Below are 19,168 nucleotides of genomic sequence, written 5' to 3' on the forward strand. Positions count from 1 at the left end.
TCAGTCCTTATCCGTGGTGCTGTATATTAACCATATACCACACCTCCTCAGTCCTTATCCGTGGTGCTGTATATTAACCATATACCACACCTCCTCAGTCCTTATCCGTGGTACTGTATATTAACCATATACCACACCTCCTCAGTCCTTATCCGTGGTACTGTATATTAACCATATACCACACCTCCTCAGTCCTTATCCGTGGTGCTGTATATTAACCATATACCACACCTCCTCAGTCCTTATTCGTGGTGCTGTATATTAACCATATACCACACCTCCTCAGTCCTTATCCGTGGTGCTGTATATTAACCATATACCACACCTCCTCAGTCCTTATCCGTGGTGCTGTATATTAACCATATACCACACCTCCTCAGTCCTTATCCGTGGTGCTGTATATTAACCATATACCACACCTCCTCAGTCCTTATCCGTGGTGCTGTATATTAACCATATACCACACCTCCTCAGTCCTTATCCGTGGTACTGTATATTAACCATATACCACACCTCCTCAGTCCTTATCCGTGGTACTGTATATTAACCATATACCACACCTCCTCAGGCCTTATCCGTGGTGCTGTATATTAACCATATACCACACCTCCTCAGTCCTTATCCGTGGTACTGTATATTAACCATATACCACACCTCCTCAGGCCTTATCAGTGGTACTGTATATTAACCATATACCACACCTCCTCAGTCCTTATCCATGGTACTGTATATTAACCATATACCACACCTCCTCAGTCCTTATCCGTGGTACTGTATATTAACCATATACCACACCTCCTCAGGCCTTATCCGTGGTGCTGTATATTAACCATATACCACACCTCCTCAGTCCTTATCCGTGGTGCTGTATATTAACCATATACCACACCTCCTCAGTCCTTATCCGTGGTGCTGTATATTAACCATATACCACACCTCCTCAGTCCTTATCCGTGGTGCTGTATATTAACCATATACCACACCTCCTCAGTCCTTATCTGTGGTGCTGTATATTAACCATATACCACACCTCCTCAGTCCTTATCCGTGGTACTGTATATTAACCATATACCACACCTCCTCAGGACTTATTGATTAATTACAACACATAGGTGTATTATAAGGCATTATAAAGGTCATTAAAATAATGATACAGACATACTTCATAGAAACTGTTACCCTTCAGATATTCTAACAACTCACATTTTAAGATTCATTATGTCATTTGTTCCATGTTAAGGGCTCTAACCTTGGAACAAAACTATTTGTCTCCCTCTTGCTGTTGCATGCAGTTCCTCTCTCTCTTCCTCCATTCCTCTAACCCCTCCCTCCTTCTAACCCCACCCCTCTGGCAGAACCAGGAAGTCCCTCCCCCTCCCACAAACTCTCTTCTGAGGAAACGAAACTGATCTGAGTCTCTGTGTCGTCTGTCTGTGTGAGAGTGAACAACCGTCAAAATGGCTCAACAGGGAGATCTTCTGGACCAGGACCAGTTCTGTTGTTCTGTCTGTCTGGATCTACTGAAGGAACCGGTCACGATCCCTTGTGGACACAATTACTGTAGAATCTGTATTGAGGGCTGCTGGGATCAGGATGTTCTGAAAGGGGTCTATAGCTGTCCTCAGTGCAGAGAGACCTTCACTCCAAGGCCTAATCTGAGGAAAAATAACATGTTGGCTGAGCTGGTGGAGAAACTGAGGAAGACAGGACTCCAGGCTGCTCCCCCTCCTGCTCTGTGCTATGCTGGACCTGGAGATGTGGCGTGTGATTTCTGCACTGGGACCAGAAAGCAGAAAGCCCTCATGTCTTGTCTGGTGTGTCTGGCCTCTTTCTGTGAGACTCACCTCCAACCTCACTATGAATTTCCTGCTTTGAAGAAGCACAAGCTGGTCAAAGCCACCGCACAACTACAGGAGAAGATCTGCTCTCATCATGACAAACTGCTGGAGGTTTACTGTCGTACCGATCAGCAGTGTATCTGTTATCTGTGTACAATGGATGAACATAAAGGCCATGATACAGTGTCAGCTGCAGCAGAGAGGACTGAGAAACAGGTAAGACCAGAACAACTTGTTGGTGACTGTCTGATAAACAATTATTAAAGATACTGTAGGAACTAAATCTGTTTGAATATTAGAGAATTCAAATGAAATGGATCCACAAATATGAACACAAACCTTGAGTATATAGATATGTTAACCCAGATTCTCCAAATGTATCACCATTTTCTAAAGTCAAACACTATTATCATTCTGAATGGCCTTTTATGAGTCCAAAGTTCAGTCTCAACCCCTTGATACATGTAGGCCTACCATAAAACTATAATCATTCACATAGCAACATAATATCATATTGTAAAGGGACTTCCTCAGGATTGTAGACCTTCCTCTCTATCGGTCCTATGTCACATTACTATACTATTGATCTACTGGACTAATAAAGCTTGATAGCTCATTGAAGAGTGATTCTCCACAGAGGCAGCTGGGGATGAGTCAGCAGAAGGTCCAGCAGAGATTCCAGGAGAGAGATAAGGAGCTGAAGGAGCTCCAACAGGCTGTGGAGTCTTTCAAGGTGAGTATTGTTGACCAGAGGAGACACACCATTTCACTTATCTCCTCCAATCAGAGAGAGGGAGAGAGGTCCCTATCCAATCCCACTGACCCCACTGTTGGGAACAGGCTGTCTGGACCCCGTTCAGAGAATAGACTGTTTAATGTAACCGACGGGATATGAACCCAGGTCTACCGTGGGAGAAACCAACATCTTGACCGTTACACCAAGAGGACATTCCCAATTGGACCGACACTGATTTAGAAGTAGCAGGCGGGGCTACCTCATCACATAACCATGAGTAACCATGACTGACTCATGTCCCCTATACATTAACATGGAGCTCTCTCTCTCTCTATTCAATTCAAAGATCTTTATTGGCTTGGAAAACATATCTTTACTATGCCAAAGAAGTGAAGTAGATAATAAACAATCATGAACGAACAGTAAACATTACACAATATTTAATTTCAAAAGAATAGAGACATTTCAAATGTTATAATTCAAGTGCAAACAGAGTGAGTCGTGCTCCAGACTGAGTTCTGGAGGTGAAATGGAAATGAATGAGGGAGAGTTAAGTGAGGTAGAAGGTGTGGTGAAGAGTTCAGAACCAGAGAAGTATTTGGTCATATGAGATTTGACTTCAGAAGAGTTACAGGGTGTGTTGAGTGGTGGTGTCCCGTCCTCCCAGGTCGTTGGCATGGTGCAGGATCAGATATGGGCAAAGTAGTGGAATGGGGTAGTGGGTTTTTAATGAGTGTAGGGTTAGTTGGCATTGTGCAGGAGCAGATAGGGTCAAAGCAGTGGAATGGGGTAGTGGGTTTTTAACGAGTGTAGGGTTAGTTGGAAGGGTGTTACTTAGTATTATTATAATTTCCCCTTTTCCCATTTTGTATCACAAAGTAAAATAGATTCATATTATAGTCCAGTTGGGGGCGGTAATGCAACATATTGGATGCCAACCGCCGTTAAACTCCAAAGAAGAAGAAACGTTATATTATGTCTATGTACAGTGTTGTAACGATGTCTCTCTTTCTCTCATTCCATCACTTTCGTGGTAGTTGGTTGTGTGGGTCTCTGGTTATGAATGGGGTGCTGACAGACAATCGTTGATGGATATTTATAGAGCTCTGATCAGGACAACAATTGATTACAGGTGTATAGTTTATGGAACAGCAGCAAAGACTTGTCTTCAGAAGCTGGACAGAATCCAGTATATAGCTTTAAGGATATGTATTGGTGCATTTAAATCAACATCTGTATGTGTCTTACTAGTGGAGGCAGGTGAGATGCCTTTGGATATACGGCGTAATAAATTGTCATTAGCTTATTGGGTTGAAAGGCTGTGAGGTTGAGCATCCCACTGCTACTGTTCTAGATGACTGTTGGGAATATACTAGTAGACAAGACAGTGGTTTTGGTTGGACAGTTGTAGGTATCTATGTTATTATGGAGAATTGAGAGAATGGGTGTAGTAGTGAGATTCTGCTGGGTCCCAGCACATTCAGGTGTGGAAGGGAATTAAATTGTAGACCAGGTATCTAAAAGAGCTTTAAAACAAGATATAATTGATATTAATGTTCCACTGGGTAGAGGTGAGGCCAAATGTAAGATCAGAGACATTTTGATAGATGTGTGGCAGAAGAGATGGGACTCTGAGCACAAGGGACGGCATTTATATGTCCTCGAAAGGTCGGTGGACCAAGGATCAAAGGTCAGATTAGGAAGGAAGAGGTGGTGTTTACTCGATTGTGTTTAGGACATTGTACATTGAACTGGTCCTTACATCTGGTTGGCAGCATGTGAATGGTTTTTGTCTGGAGGGTTTGGTCAATGAAACGGTGGAGCATGTGTTGTTATATTGTTGTAAGGATGTTGAAGAGAGGGAAAGATTGAAGTGTAGGGTCATTGAGGTTGGACAGGGTTGGGGGGGTTTGGAAGGGATTTGGGGGATGGGGGAGGGTCTATTAGAAGTTACTAGGGCTCTTTTTTATTTTCTCAGAAGTTCTGAGTTAGGTAGGAGGATTTACAGTGGTGTAAACCGTGATTGGACACACTCCAGCACAGTAGGTGGCGCCATGCACATTTAACGTTGGTTTGTGGACCGCCATTATATCATAGAAGAAGAAGTTGGTCTGTGAGGGTTTTGTGGTTCCTGAGGAGGGCTACTATTATTTTTTATTTTGGTTTTCAAGTATTTTCAGAATTTATTAAAGCCAAAGCTAAAGCTTCCCTAAACAATTCAATATATCAGTCAATATATTTTCTCTGTGATTTGTTGTTTTCCCGTCAACCGTTCCATCGCATCTTAACCGTGTTACCGGGCGGGCACTAGGACCCGGGGGAGGCTGCTGCTGCAGAGGCTGCTGCACCGCTAGTGACGTCAGTCCTACTTGTAGCTCATTGTGGTCAACGTCAGCTGTGGCTCGAGACTGCTAGCTAACGGTTAACGGAGAGGAAAAGACTCTGACAGGACACATTCATGTAGATAGGCTATGATGGCAATTTGTGGTAAGTTACAATAGAGAGAGAGACTTTTCACTACTATAGACTTTTGTCATAATCAAACCAATACGTTTTTATGTGAGGCTGCCGGTAAGTTACAGTGTAACAGACGTTGTTAGCTAGCTAACGGTAACGGTGTCTTTTAAATTCAACATAAGTTATGTGGCGATGATACCTAGATTAGGGTGGTATGCCAGCAGCATACCACCCTGCATACCACTGCTGGCTTGCTTCTGAAGCTAAGCAGGGTTGGTCCTGGTCAGTCCCTGGATGGGAGACCAGATCCTGCTGGAAGTGGTGTTGGAGGGCCAGTAGGAGGCACTCTTTCCTCTGGTCTAAACAAAGATCCCAATGCCCCAGGGCAGTGATTGGGGACACTGCTCTGTGTAGGGTGCCGTCTTTCGGATGTGACGTTAAACGGGTGTCCTGACTCTCTGAGGTCATTAAAGATCCCATGGCACTTAACGTAAGAGTAGGGGTGTTAACCCCGGTGTCCTGGCTAAATTCCCAATCTGGCCCTCAACCATCACGGTCACCTAATAATCCCCAGTTTACAATTGGCTCATTCATCCCCCTCCTCTCCCCTGTAACTATTCCCCAGGTCGTTGCTGCAAATGAGAACGTGTTCTCAGTCAACTTACCTGGTTAAATAAAAATAAAAATAAAAAAAGGGTGACCAGACGTCCCCGTTTTTAGTGACCTGTCCCCGGCTGGAGCTGTCCCCGGAAATGTCCCCGTTTTTAACTGTGCGTTAAAAACAGACTGCAAAGTGAAATAATATTTTATGTGGCAAGAAAGACCGGGCAGCAGAGTCTACCGTTTGACGTATCAATCTTGTAGTGCTTGTTTTGTCCAGCAGAGGGGGCTGCTCGCTATATCAGCTTCATTCACTCTTCTTCTTCTTCTAACTACTTGCGATAGTTTTAGAGGAAACTGCTGTGGGAAACTCGGCCAGAAGCAAGTGTCAAGTGAATCCATAACATCACCACAAACGTCTTTTCAAGCCGGGTAAGTTACACTCGTTTGAGATACTAGCTAATGATGTTATGTCACAACTTATTATATAGATAGATGCTCTGCGTTATATGGTTTTAAATAGGTTATGCTAGCTAACATTAGCTATGTCGACTAAGTTATCTAGCTCGGTTAGCCAGCTGCTGTCATGGTAACTAGGTTAAAAAACGGTCACATGTAAACATGCAGTGGACGGGCTATTTGGAAAATATGATCATATTAAATTAATGCACAATTATGAGAATATTTATTTGTAGATTCCAATGTTAATGGTTTGGCATTATAAGTAGTGTGAAAATATATTTTTAAATGTCCATGGATAACATTAGCATCATGTTTTCTGTTAGAGAGAGGAGAGGAGGAGAGACTGGACTAGAACTACCTGCCTCCTCTACACTCTAACCACTAGTCTACCTGCCTCATCTACACTCTAACCACTAGACTACCTGCCACCTCTACACTCTAACCACTAGTCTACCTGCCTCATCTACACTCTAACCACTAGACTACCTGCCACCTCTACACTCTAACCACTAGACTACCTGCCACCTCTACACTCTAACCACTAGACTACCTGCCACCTCTACACTCTAACCACTAGACTACTTGCCACCTCTACACTCTAACCACTAGACTACCTGCCACCTCTACACTCTAACCACTAGACTACCTGCCACCTCTACACTCTAACCACTAGTCTACCTGCCTCCTCTACACTCTAACCACTAGGCTACCTGCCACCTCTACACTCTAACCACTAGGCTACCTGCCACCTCTACACTCTAACCACTAGACTACCTGCCACCTCTACACTCTAACCACTAGACTACCTGCCACCTCTACACTCTAACCACTAGTCTACCTGCCTCCTCTACACTCTAACCACTAGGCTACCTGCCACCTCTAAACTCTAACCACTAGACTACCTGCCACCTCTACACTCTAACCACTAGGCTACCTGCCACTACTACCCTCTAACCACTAGTCTACCTGCCTCCTCTACACCCTAACCACTAGGCTACCTACCACCTCTACACTCTAACCACAAGGCTACCTACCACCTCTACACTCTAACCACTAGACTACCTGCCTCCTCTACACTCTAACCACTAGGCTACCTACCACCTCTACACTCTAACCACTAGGCTACCTACCACCTCTACACTCTAACCACTAGACTACCTGGGGAAGACTGGGGAGGAGGAGGAGGGTATTGTGCCAATGGAGGAGGAAGAGCAGGGGGGCAGACTGACACACTCCAGCACAGTAGGTGGCGCCATGCACCTTTAACGTTGGTTTGTGGACCGCCATTATATCATAGAAGAAGAAGTTGGTCTGTGAGGGTTTTGTGGTTCCTGAGGAGGGCTACTATTCTTTTTTATTTTGGTTTTCAAGTATTTTCAGAATGTATTAAAGCCAAAGCTAAAGCTACCCTAAACAATTCAATATATCAGTCAATATATTTTCTCTGTGATTTGTTGTTTTCCCGTCAACCGTTCCATCGCATCTTAACCGTGTTACCGGGCGGGCACTAGGACCCGGGGGAGGCTGCTTTTGTAAATGAAAAGTTAATTAACAAGATAATTTTGGGTAAAAATCCCTAATTACCAACATTTTGCAACGCTAGATCAGTGGTTCACAAACTCTTCACACCCCTCTTGTTGGCGAGAGAACATTTAGCAGGTTTAAAGCATATTTCATGCAATTCTATACACTGCACAGGAGGAGGACGGTACACTGCAAATGGAGGAGGAAGAGCAGGGTGGCAGACTGGTGAGGAGGAGGACGGTACTGTGCCAATGGAGGAGGAAGAGGGGGGGGGCAGACTGGGGAGGAGGAGGACGGTACTGTGCCAATGGAGGAGGAAGAGGGGGGGGCAGACTGGGGAGGAGGAGGACGGTACTGTGTCAATGGAGGAGGAAGAGCAGGGGGGCAGACTGGGGAGGAGGAGGAGGGTACTGTGCCAATGGAGGAGGAAGAGGGGGGCAGACTGGGGAGGAGGAGGACGGTACTGTGCCAATGGAGGAGGAAGAGGGGGGGGGCAGACTGGGGAGGAGGAGGACGGTACTGTGCCAATGGAGGAGGAAGAGGGGGGGGGGCAGACTGGGGAGGAGGAGGACGGTACTGTGCCAATGGAGGAGGAAGAGGGGGGGGGCAGACTGGGGAGGAGGAGGAGGGTACTGTGTCAATGGAGGAGGAAGGGGGGGGGGCAGACTGGGGAGGAGGAGGACGGTACTGTGCCAATGGAGGAGGAAGAGCAGGGGGCAGACTGGGGAGGAGGAGGAGGGTACTGTGTCAATGGAGGAGGAAGAGGGGGGGGCAGACTGGGGAGGAGGAGGACGGTACTGTGCCAATGGAGGAGGAAGAGGGGGGGGGCAGACTGGGGAGGAGGAGGACGGTACTGTGCCAATGGAGGAGGAAGAGGGGGGGACAGACTGGGGAGGAGGAGGAGGGTACTGTGCCAATGGAGGAGGAAGAGGGGGGGGGGGCAGACTGGGGAGGAGGAGGACGGTACTGTGCCAATGGAGGAGGAAGAGGGGGGGGGGCAGACTGGGGAGGAGGAGGACGGTACTGTGTCAATGGAGGAGGAAGAGCAGGGGGGCAGACTGGGGAGGAGGAGGATGGTACTGTGCCAATGGAGGAGGAAGAGGGGGGGCAGACTGGGGAGGAGGAGGACGGTACTGTGCCAATGGAGGAGGAAGAGGGGGGGGGGCAGACTGGGGAGGAGGAGGAGGGTACTGTGCCAATGGAGGAGGAAGAGGGGGGGCAGACTGGGGAGGAGGAGGAGGACGGTACTGTGCCAATGGAGGAGGAAGAGGGGGGGGGCAGACTGGGGAGGAGGAGGAGGGTACTGTGTCAATGGAGGAGGAAGAGGGGGGGGCAGACTGGGGAGGAGGAGGACGGTACTGTGCCAATGGAGGAGGAAGAGCAGGGGGGCAGACTGGGGAGGAGGAGGAGGGTACTGTGTCAATGGAGGAGGAAGAGGGGGGGGCAGACTGGGGAGGAGGAGGAGGGTACTGTGCCAATGGAGGAGGAAGAGGGGGGGGGGCAGAATCAGACTAGTATCTATAGACTACACCAGCATGAGGAAGAGGAGGAGGAGGGTACTGTGTCAATGGAGGAGGAAGAGGAGGTGGCTCCTCTCCCAGGTGTCATACAGAGGGAGGGTGCCGGTCGTCACACAGAGGGAGGGTGCTGGTCATCACACAGAGGGAGGGTGCTGGTCATCACACAGAGGGAGGGTGCTGGTCATCATACAGAGGGAGGGTGCTGGTCATCACACAGAGGGAGGGTGCTGGTCCTCACACAGAGGGAGGGTGCTGGTCATCACACAGAGGGAGGGTGCTGGTCATCAGACAGAGGGAGGGTGCTGGTCATCATACAGAGGGAGGGTGCTGGTCATCACACAGAGGGAGGGTGCTGGTCATCATACAGAGGGAGGGTGCTGGTCGTCACACAGAGGGAGGGTGCTGGTCGTCACACAGAGGGAGGGTGCTGGTCGTCACACAGAGGGAGGGTGCTGGTCGTCACACAGAAGGAGGGTGCTGGTCGTCACACAGAGGGAGGGTGCTGGTCGTCACACAGAGGGAGGGTGCTGTTCGTCACACAGAGGGAGGGTGCTGGTCGTCACACAGAGGGAGGGTGCTGGTCGTCACACAGAGGGAGGGTGCTGGTCGTCACACAGAAGGAGGGTGCTGGTCGTCACACAGAGGGAGGGTGCTGGTCGTCACACAGAGGGAGGGTGCTGGTCGTCACACAGAGGGAGGGTGCTGGTCGTCACACAGAGGGAGGGTGCTGGTCGTCACACAGAGGGAGGGTGCTGGTCGTCACACAGAGGGAGGGTGCCGGTCGTCAGACAGAGGGAGGGTGCTGGTCATCGCACAGAGGGAGGGTGCTGGTCGTCAGACAGAGGGAGGGTGCTGGTCATCACACAGAGGGAGGGTGCTGGTCATCACACAGAGGGAGGGTGCTGGTCGTCACACAGAGGGAGGGTGCTGGTCGTCAGACAGAGGGAGGGTGCTGGTCGTCACACAGAGGGAGGGTGCTGGTCATCACACAGAGGGAGGGTGCTGGTCGTCACACAGAGGGAGGGTGCTGGTCATCGCACAGAGGGAGGGTGCTGGTCGTCAGACAGAGGGAGGGTGCTGGTCATCGCACAGAGGGAGGGTGCTGGTCGTCAGACAGAGGGAGGGTGCTGGTCATCGCACAGAGGGAGGGTGCTGGTCGTCAGACAGAGGGAGGGTGCTGGTCGTCAGACAGAGGGAGGGTGCTGGTCATCGCACAGAGGGAGGGTGCTGGTCATCACACAGAGGGAGGGTGCTGGTCATCACACAGAGGGAGGGTGCTGGTCCTCACACAGAGGGAGGGTGCTGGTCATCACACAGAGGGAGGGTGCTGGTCATCATACAGAGGGAGGATGCTGGTCATCATACAGAGGGAGGGTGCTGATCATCACACAGAGGGAGGGTGCTGGTCGTCACACAGAGGGAGGGTGCTGGTCATCACACAGAGGGAGGGTGCTGGTCATCACACAGAGGGAGGGTGCTGGTCATCACACAGAGGGAGGGTGCTGGTCATCACACAGAGGGAGGGTGCTGGTCATCACACAGAGGGAGGGTGCTGGTCGTCATACAGAGGGAGGGTGCTGGTCATCATACAGAGGGAGGGTGCTGGTCATCATACAGAGGGAGGGTGCTGGTCATCACACAGAGGGAGGGTGCTGGTCATCATACAGAGGGAGGGTGCTGGTCATCACACAGAGGGAGGGTGCTGGTCATCACACAGAGGGAGGGTGCTGGTCATCACACAGAGGGAGGGTGCTGGTCATCATACAGAGGGAGGGTGCTGGTCCTCGCACAGAGGGAGGGTGATGGTCATCACACAGAGGGAGGGTGCTGGTCATCATACAGAGGGAGGGTGCTGGTCATCACACAGAGGGAGGGTGCTGGTCATCACACAGAGGGAGGGTGCTGGTCATCATACAGAGGGAGGGTGCTGGTCCTCGCACAGAGGGAGGGTGCTGGTCATCACACAGAGGGAGGGTGCTGGTCATCATACAGAGGGAGGGTGCTGGTCATCACACAGAGGGAGGGTGCTGGTCCTCGCACAGAGGGAGGGTGCTGGTCATCACACAGAGGGAGGGTGCTGGTCCTCACACAGAGGGAGGGTGCTGGTCATCACACAGAGGGAGGGTGCTGGTCCTCACACAGAGGGAGGGTGCCGGTCCTCACACAGAGGGAGGGTGCCGGTCATCACAGAGGGAGGGTGCTGGTCCTCACACAGAGGGAGGGTGCTGGTCATCACACAGAGGGAGGGTGCTGGTCATCGCACAGAGGGAGGGTGCTGGTCATCGCACAGAGGGAGGGTGCTGGTCCTCACACAGAGGGAGGGTGCTGGTCGTCGCACAGAGGGAGGGTGCTGGTCATCGTACAGAGGGAGGGTGCTGGTCATCGTACAGAGGGAGGGTGCTGGTCGTCACACAGAAGGAGGGTGCTGGTCGTCACACAGAGGGAGGGTGCTGGTCGTCACACAGAGGGAGGGTGCTGTTCGTCACACAGAGGGAGGGTGCTGGTCGTCACACAGAGGGAGGGTGCTGGTCGTCACACAGAGGGAGGGTGCTGGTCGTCACACAGAAGGAGGGTGCTGGTCGTCACACAGAGGGAGGGTGCTGGTCGTCACACAGAGGGAGGGTGCTGGTCGTCACACAGAGGGAGGGTGCTGGTCGTCACACAGAGGGAGGGTGCTGGTCGTCACACAGAGGGAGGGTGCTGGTCGTCACACAGAGGGAGGGTGCCGGTCGTCAGACAGAGGGAGGGTGCTGGTCATCGCACAGAGGGAGGGTGCTGGTCGTCAGACAGAGGGAGGGTGCTGGTCATCACACAGAGGGAGGGTGCTGGTCATCACACAGAGGGAGGGTGCTGGTCGTCACACAGAGGGAGGGTGCTGGTCGTCAGACAGAGGGAGGGTGCTGGTCGTCACACAGAGGGAGGGTGCTGGTCATCACACAGAGGGAGGGTGCTGGTCGTCACACAGAGGGAGGGTGCTGGTCATCGCACAGAGGGAGGGTGCTGGTCGTCAGACAGAGGGAGGGTGCTGGTCATCGCACAGAGGGAGGGTGCTGGTCGTCAGACAGAGGGAGGGTGCTAGTCATCGCACAGAGGGAGGGTGCTGGTCGTCAGACAGAGGGAGGGTGCTGGTCGTCAGACAGAGGGAGGGTGCTGGTCATCGCACAGCGGGAGGGTGCTGGTCATCACACAGAGGGAGGGTGCTGGTCATCACACAGAGGGAGGGTGCTGGTCCTCACACAGAGGGAGGGTGCTGGTCATCACACAGAGGTAGGGTGCTGGTCATCATACAGAGGGAGGATGCTGGTCATCATACAGAGGGAGGGTGCTGATCATCACACAGAGGGAGGGTGCTGGTCGTCACACAGAGGGAGGGTGCTGGTCATCACACAGAGGGAGGGTGCTGGTCATCACACAGAGGGAGGGTGCTGGTCATCACACAGAGGGAGGGTGCTGGTCATCACACAGAGGGAGGGTGCTGGTCATCACACAGAGGGAGGGTGCTGGTCATCATACAGAGGGAGGGTGCTGGTCATCATACAGAGGGAGGGTGCTGGTCATCATACAGAGGGAGGGTGCTGGTCATCACACAGAGGGAGGGTGCTGGTCATCATACAGAGGGAGGGTGCTGGTCATCACACAGAGGGAGGGTGCTGGTCATCACACAGAGGGAGGGTGCTGGTCATCACACAGAGGGAGGGTGCTGGTCATCATACAGAGGGAGGGTGCTGGTCCTCGCACAGAGGGAGGGTGCTGGTCATCACACAGAGGGAGGGTGCTGGTCATCATACAGAGGGAGGGTGCTGGTCATCACACAGAGGGAGGGTGCTGGTCATCACACAGAGGGAGGGTGCTGGTCATCATACAGAGGGAGGGTGCTGGTCCTCGCACAGAGGGAGGGTGCTGGTCATCACACAGAGGGAGGGTGCTGGTCATCATACAGAGGGAGGGTGCTGGTCATCACACAGAGGGAGGGTGCTGGTCATCACACAGAGGGAGGGTGCTGGTCGTCACACAGAGGGAGGGTGCTGGTCGTCAGACAGAGGGAGGGTGCTGGTCGTCACACAGAGGGAGGGTGCTGGTCATCACACAGAGGGAGGGTGCTGGTCGTCACACAGAGGGAGGGTGCTGGTCATCGCACAGAGGGAGGGTGCTGGTCGTCAGACAGAGGGAGGGTGCTGGTCATCGCACAGAGGGAGGGTGCTGGTCGTCAGACAGAGGGAGGGTGCTGGTCATCGCACAGAGGGAGGGTGCTGGTCGTCAGACAGAGGGAGGGTGCTGGTCGTCAGACAGAGGGAGGGTGCTGGTCATCGCACAGAGGGAGGGTGCTGGTCATCACACAGAGGGAGGGTGCTGGTCATCACACAGAGGGAGGGTGCTGGTCCTCACACAGAGGGAGGGTGCTGGTCATCACACAGAGGGAGGGTGCTGGTCATCATACAGAGGGAGGATGCTGGTCATCATACAGAGGGAGGGTGCTGATCATCACACAGAGGGAGGGTGCTGGTCGTCACACAGAGGGAGGGTGCTGGTCATCACACAGAGGGAGGGTGCTGGTCATCACACAGAGGGAGGGTGCTGGTCATCACACAGAGGGAGGGTGCTGGTCATCACACAGAGGGAGGGTGCTGGTCATCACACAGAGGGAGGGTGCTGGTCATCATACAGAGGGAGGGTGCTGGTCATCATACAGAGGGAGGGTGCTGGTCATCATACAGAGGGAGGGTGCTGGTCATCACACAGAGGGAGGGTGCTGGTCATCATACAGAGGGAGGGTGCTGGTCATCACACAGAGGGAGGGTGCTGGTCATCACACAGAGGGAGGGTGCTGGTCATCACACAGAGGGAGGGTGCTGGTCATCATACAGAGGGAGGGTGCTGGTCCTCACACAGAGGGAGGGTGCTGGTCATCACACAGAGGGAGGGTGCTGGTCATCATACAGAGGGAGGGTGCTGGTCATCACACAGAGGGAGGGTGCTGGTCATCACACAGAGGGAGGGTGCTGGTCATCATACAGAGGGAGGGTGCTGGTCCTCACACAGAGGGAGGGTGCTGGTCATCACACAGAGGGAGGGTGCTGGTCATCATACAGAGGGAGGGTGCTGGTCATCACACAGAGGGAGGGTGCTGGTCCTCACACAGAGGGAGGGTGCTGGTCATCACACAGAGGGAGGGTGCTGGTCCTCACACAGAGGGAGGGTGCTGGTCATCACACAGAGGGAGGGTGCTGGTCCTCACACAGAGGGAGGGTGCCGGTCCTCACACAGAGGGAGGGTGCCGGTCATCACAGAGGGAGGGTGCTGGTCCTCACACAGAGGGAGGGTGCTGGTCATCACACAGAGGGAGGGTGCTGGTCATCGCACAGAGGGAGGGTGCTGGTCATCGCACAGAGGGAGGGTGCTGGTCCTCACACAGAGGGAGGGTGCTGGTCGTCGCACAGAGGGAGGGTGCTGGTCATCGTACAGAGGGAGGGTGCTGGTCATCGTACAGAGGGAGGGTGCTGGGCGTCACACAGAGGGAGGGTGCTGGTCGTCACACAGAGGGAGGGTGCTGGTCCTCACACAGAGGGAGGGTGCTGGTCCTCACACAGAGGGAGGGTGCTGGTCCTCACACAGAGGGAGGGTGCTGGTCCTCACACAGAGGGAGGGTGCTGGTCATCACACAGAGGGAGGGTGCTGGTCATCATACAGAGGGAGGGTGCTGGTCCTCACACAGAGGGAGGGTGCTGGTCGTCACACAGAGGGAGGGTGCTGGTCGTCACACAGAGGGAGGGTGCTGGTCGTCACACAGAGGGAGGGTGCTGGTCGTCACACAGAGGGAGGGTGCTGGTCGTCACACAGAGGGAGGGTGCTGGTCGTCACACAGAGGGAGGGTGCTGGTCACACAGATTCTCAACTCCCCCGGTGGTCTGCTTGTGGACCTGCAGAGCAACTTAGTGAATTTTTTTCTGGTCGGGACATCACTGGCTGAGGGCGGTGGTGCTGTACCTGTCTCAGTCTTTTCTCTCTCTCTGTCTCTCTCTCTCTGTCTCTCTCTCTCTCTCTCTCTCTCTCTCTCTCTCTGTCTCTCTCTCTGTCTCTCTCTCTCTGTCTCTGTCTGTCGCTCTGTCTGTCTCTCTGTCTCTCTCTCTCTCCAGCGCTCTGCACAGTCAGCAGTGGAGGACAGTGATCAGATCTTTACTGAGCTGATCCGCTCCATTGAGAGAAGGAGCTCTGAGGTGAAGGAGCTGATCAGAGCCCAAGAGAAGGCTCAAGTGAGTCAAGCTGAAGGACTCCTGGAGCAACTGAAGCAGGAGATAGCTGAGCTGAGGAAGAGAAGCACTGAGCTGGAGCAGCTCTCACACACAGAGGATCACATCCATTTCCTCCAGGTAACTAAACTGTCTTGTTACATGTGATATGAAATTAACTTCATGTGAAACTATTCATCTACATCATTATGTTGTCCTGTCTGTCTCTCTGTCCCTGTCTCTCTCTCTGTCCCTCTCTCTGTCTCTCTCTCTCTCTCTCTCTCTCTCTCTCTCTCTCTCTCTCTCTCTCTGTCTCTCTCTCTGTCTCTCTCTCTCTCTCTCTCTGTCTCTCTCTCTGTCTCTCTCTCTGTCTCTCTCTCTGTCTCTCTCTCTGTCTCTCTCTCTGTCTCTCTCTCTGTCTCTCTCTCTGTCTCCCTCTCTCTGTCTCTCTCTCTCTGTCTCTCTGTCTCTCTCTCTCTCTGTCTCTCTCTCTCTGTCTCTCTCTCTCTCTGTCTCTCTCTCTCTCTGTCTCTCTCTCTCTAGAGTTATCAGTCTCTCTCCAGTATCAGTGTATCTTCAGACTTACCCAGCATCGTTGTCCGTCCTCTTCAGTACTTTGGAGATGTGAGTAAGACTGTGTCTGAACTGAGAGAGAAACTAGAAGACTTCCTTAAAGGAGAATGGACCAAGATCTCCACTACAGGTGTGTTGAAAACAATAAGAACATCAACTTTAGACCATTGAAAGTTCCCTACTAGTCATATACATGTGGAATATGGTCTGATGATAACATTCCCTCTCTCTGTCAATGTGTTTGTGTGTCTGTAGTGAATATAGTGGAGGTTGTACTGCCTCCAGAGCCCAAGACCAGAGAACAGTTGTTACAATGTGAGTCTCTTTATTGTGAAGTAACTAACAGTCTCTTTTTACTGACACTCCTAACAATCCCTCTAGAAATATATAGCAATAGTAGATCTAATCAAAGACTGGGTATCTATCTGACTGCTCATATTTCTCTGATTTGATCTCTGCTGTGCTCTAATCAAAGACAGGGTAGATACAGTATCTGACTTAACTTATTGTTCTGACTCCCCTCATTGGTCTCTGCTCTGCTCTTCTCCCAGATTCCTGTCAGCTCACACTGGACCCAAACACAGCAAACACATACCTCTCTCTGTCTGAAGGGAACAGAAAGGTGACCTATACAGACCAAGTCCAACCATATCCTGACCATCCAGACAGATTCACCAACTACTGTCAGGTTCTGTGTAGAGAGGGTCTGTCTGGACGCTGTTACTGGGAGGTGGAGTGGAGTAGTTATGTTTATACAGCAGTCTCATATAAAGACATTAGCAGAACAGAGAGAGATGGTGGATTTGTATTCAATAACAAGTCCTGGAGTTTACAGTGCTGTAGAGGTGGTTATTGTTTCAGACACAATAATGTTGAGACTAAAGTATCAGGCCCTCAGTCCTCCAGAGTAGGAGTGTACCTGGATCACAAGGCAGGTACTCTGTCCTTCTTCAGTGTCTCTGACACAATGACCCTCCTCCACAGAGTCCAGACCACATTCACTCAGCCCCTCTATCCTGGGTTTAGTCTCTATGGTACTGCTGAGCTGGTTAAACTGTAGTAGGGTCCACATAGATACTAGTCATGCTGGTGTAGTCTATAGCTGAGCTGGTTAAACTGTAGTAGGGTCCACATAGATACTAGTCATGCTGGTGTAGTCTATAGCTGAGCTGGTTAAACTGTAGTAGGGTCCACATAGATACTAGTCATGCTGGTGTAGTCTATAGCTGAGCTGGTTAAACTGTAGTAGGGTCCACATAGATACTAGTCATGCTGGTGTAGTCTATAGCTGAGCTGGTTAAACTGTAGTAGGGTCCACATAGATACTAGTCATGCTGGTGTAGTCTATAGCTGAGCTGTTTAAACTGTAGTAGGGTCCACATAGATACTAGTCATGCTGGTGTAGTCTATAGCTGAGATGGTTAAACTGTAGTAGGGTCCACATAGATACTAGTCATGCTGGTGGTGATGGTCCCCAGATGTGATGATTCATTCTGCTCTGTTTTATCTACAATGATTTAACTGATTTGATCTTCAGAAGATGTTATGAATTAAAATTCAAGGTATTCATATTTTTGTAAATGCAATGTTTTAATCTTGTACATTTCCATGAATCATGATGTCTGGTGTTGATGTATATTGGTTGTCATTCAGAACCATTGATATGTTTCCTCAGTTGGTTCTCTGTCTCTATGTAATTCTCCTCAGTATCATTGATCAGCTTGTTGGTCCTAATTGATGTGTTCTCTGTCACCTGGAGCTGCATGGAAAATGGTCCAGGAACTAAAGGACAATTCAGGACTAGTCAGCCCACTACAAGCTGGTATCACTTACTTTCTACTAAACTATATGGACTGGTTTCCCAGACACAGATTAATCCTAGTCCTGGACTAAAAAGTATGTTCAATGTAGATGTCCAGGAAACCGGCCCTAAATGTGTCATCTTTCATCCTCCCATACTGCTCAGTCCAGCAACATTAAACCTGTCCAGCAGGTGGTGCTATTGACCAAACAAGAAAACCAGCAGATATCTTGACTTGCCACTCAGTATATCAGTAATGTTCAGAATAGTACTTTAATATCATTGGAGATTGATGGTCTTTTTAATCCACTATCCAGAGTCAGGAACAGATGAAGTTAGGTCTGCTACTGTTCAGTGATTAAATATGATTTATGGTGATGGGAAATAATAAAAAACACTAAACTTCATCTAGTAATAGTTTTCCTTTGTTATTTATTCCAAGGTGTGTCTTTAACTTGTAAATGTATTGTGTGGAGGTGAGCTAGTGGTGTGGCTGATAGAATAGAATGAAAAGGGAGGAGGGGAGGAAGAGGGGAGGAGTGAAGGGCTGTACAAGAAACCAGATGAGGAAGAGGAAGATGTTCAGGGGAATTACTGGCTCTGTTCCAAATGGTTCCCTATTCCCTACGTAGTGCACTACGGTGCTTCTGACCAGGTCTAAAGTAGTGTTCTACGTAGGGAATAGGGTGTAGACTTATTACAATATCATGCTTTAGTGTTTGGCACAAAAATATATTAGATCTCCAACCCCCCCACTTCCTGTCTGTCATCCCCCAGTTCTGTTAAGACTTCCTCTCATTGAACTGGGCCTCATTCTAAATGGTCACTTTGTATTGATAGTCCATACTGGGCTTTACTATGGTTCTACATACAGTACCTGTATTGATAGTCCATACTGGTCTTTACTATGGTTCTACATACAGTACCTGTATTGATAGTCCATACTGGAATTTACTATGGTTCTACATACAGTATCTGTATTGATAGTCCATACTGGTCTTTACTATGGTTCTACATACAGTACCTGTAATGATTGTCCATCCTGGACTTTACTATGGTTCTACATACAGTACCTGTATTGATGAGGGCCTCATCATCCGGCTGCACAAAGAAAGCCAGGGACTACAGTGTGCTCCAGTCTCCAGCAGTGGGCAGTAAAACCCTATGGACCTGAAAGGGACTGCAGTGTGCTCCAGTCTCCAGCAGGGGGCAGTAAAACCCTATGGACCTGAAAGGGACTGCAGTGTGCTCCAGTCTCCAGCAGGGGGCAGTAAAACCCTATGGACCTGAAAGGGACTGCAGTGTGCTCCAGTCTCCAGCAGGGGGCAGTAAAACCCTATGTACCTGAAAGGGACAGCAGTATGCTCCAATCTCCAGCAGGGGGCAGTAAAACCCTAAGGACCTGAAAGGGACTGCAGTGTGCTCCAGTC

General features: G+C 50.8%; 1 protein-coding gene across 3 annotated transcripts; it reads left to right on the top strand.

The window, feature by feature from the left end:
• The first annotated feature begins 1,035 nt into the window (after window positions 1–1,035).
• On the top strand, window positions 1,036–18,145 carry LOC139577491 (tripartite motif-containing protein 16-like). Of its 3 annotated transcripts, XM_071404509.1 has the most exons (6): window positions 1,036–2,054; window positions 2,476–2,571; window positions 15,272–15,505; window positions 15,908–16,067; window positions 16,193–16,252; window positions 16,489–18,145. In XM_071404509.1, the coding sequence occupies exons 1-6, from the start codon at window positions 1,458–1,460 to the stop codon at window positions 16,995–16,997; spliced, it is 1,656 nt and encodes a 551-aa protein (XP_071260610.1). In that variant the 5' UTR covers window positions 1,036–1,457; the 3' UTR covers window positions 16,998–18,145. The 3 variants fall into 3 exon arrangements, 1 of the variants encoding a protein (XP_071260610.1); XR_011675315.1 differs by lacking the exons at window positions 1,036–2,054; window positions 2,476–2,571; window positions 15,908–16,067; window positions 16,193–16,252; window positions 16,489–18,145 and adding exons at window positions 4,549–5,061; window positions 5,977–6,063 and having other exon boundaries at window positions 15,272–15,399; XR_011675314.1 differs by lacking the exons at window positions 1,036–2,054; window positions 2,476–2,571; window positions 15,908–16,067; window positions 16,193–16,252; window positions 16,489–18,145 and adding an exon at window positions 4,532–5,061 and having other exon boundaries at window positions 15,272–15,409.
• Window positions 18,146–19,168: the final 1,023 nt, after the last annotated feature.

This window comes from Salvelinus alpinus, chromosome 6 (genome assembly GCF_045679555.1).
Source record: "Salvelinus alpinus chromosome 6, SLU_Salpinus.1, whole genome shotgun sequence".
NCBI classification, from domain to species: domain Eukaryota; kingdom Metazoa; phylum Chordata; class Actinopteri; order Salmoniformes; family Salmonidae; genus Salvelinus; species Salvelinus alpinus.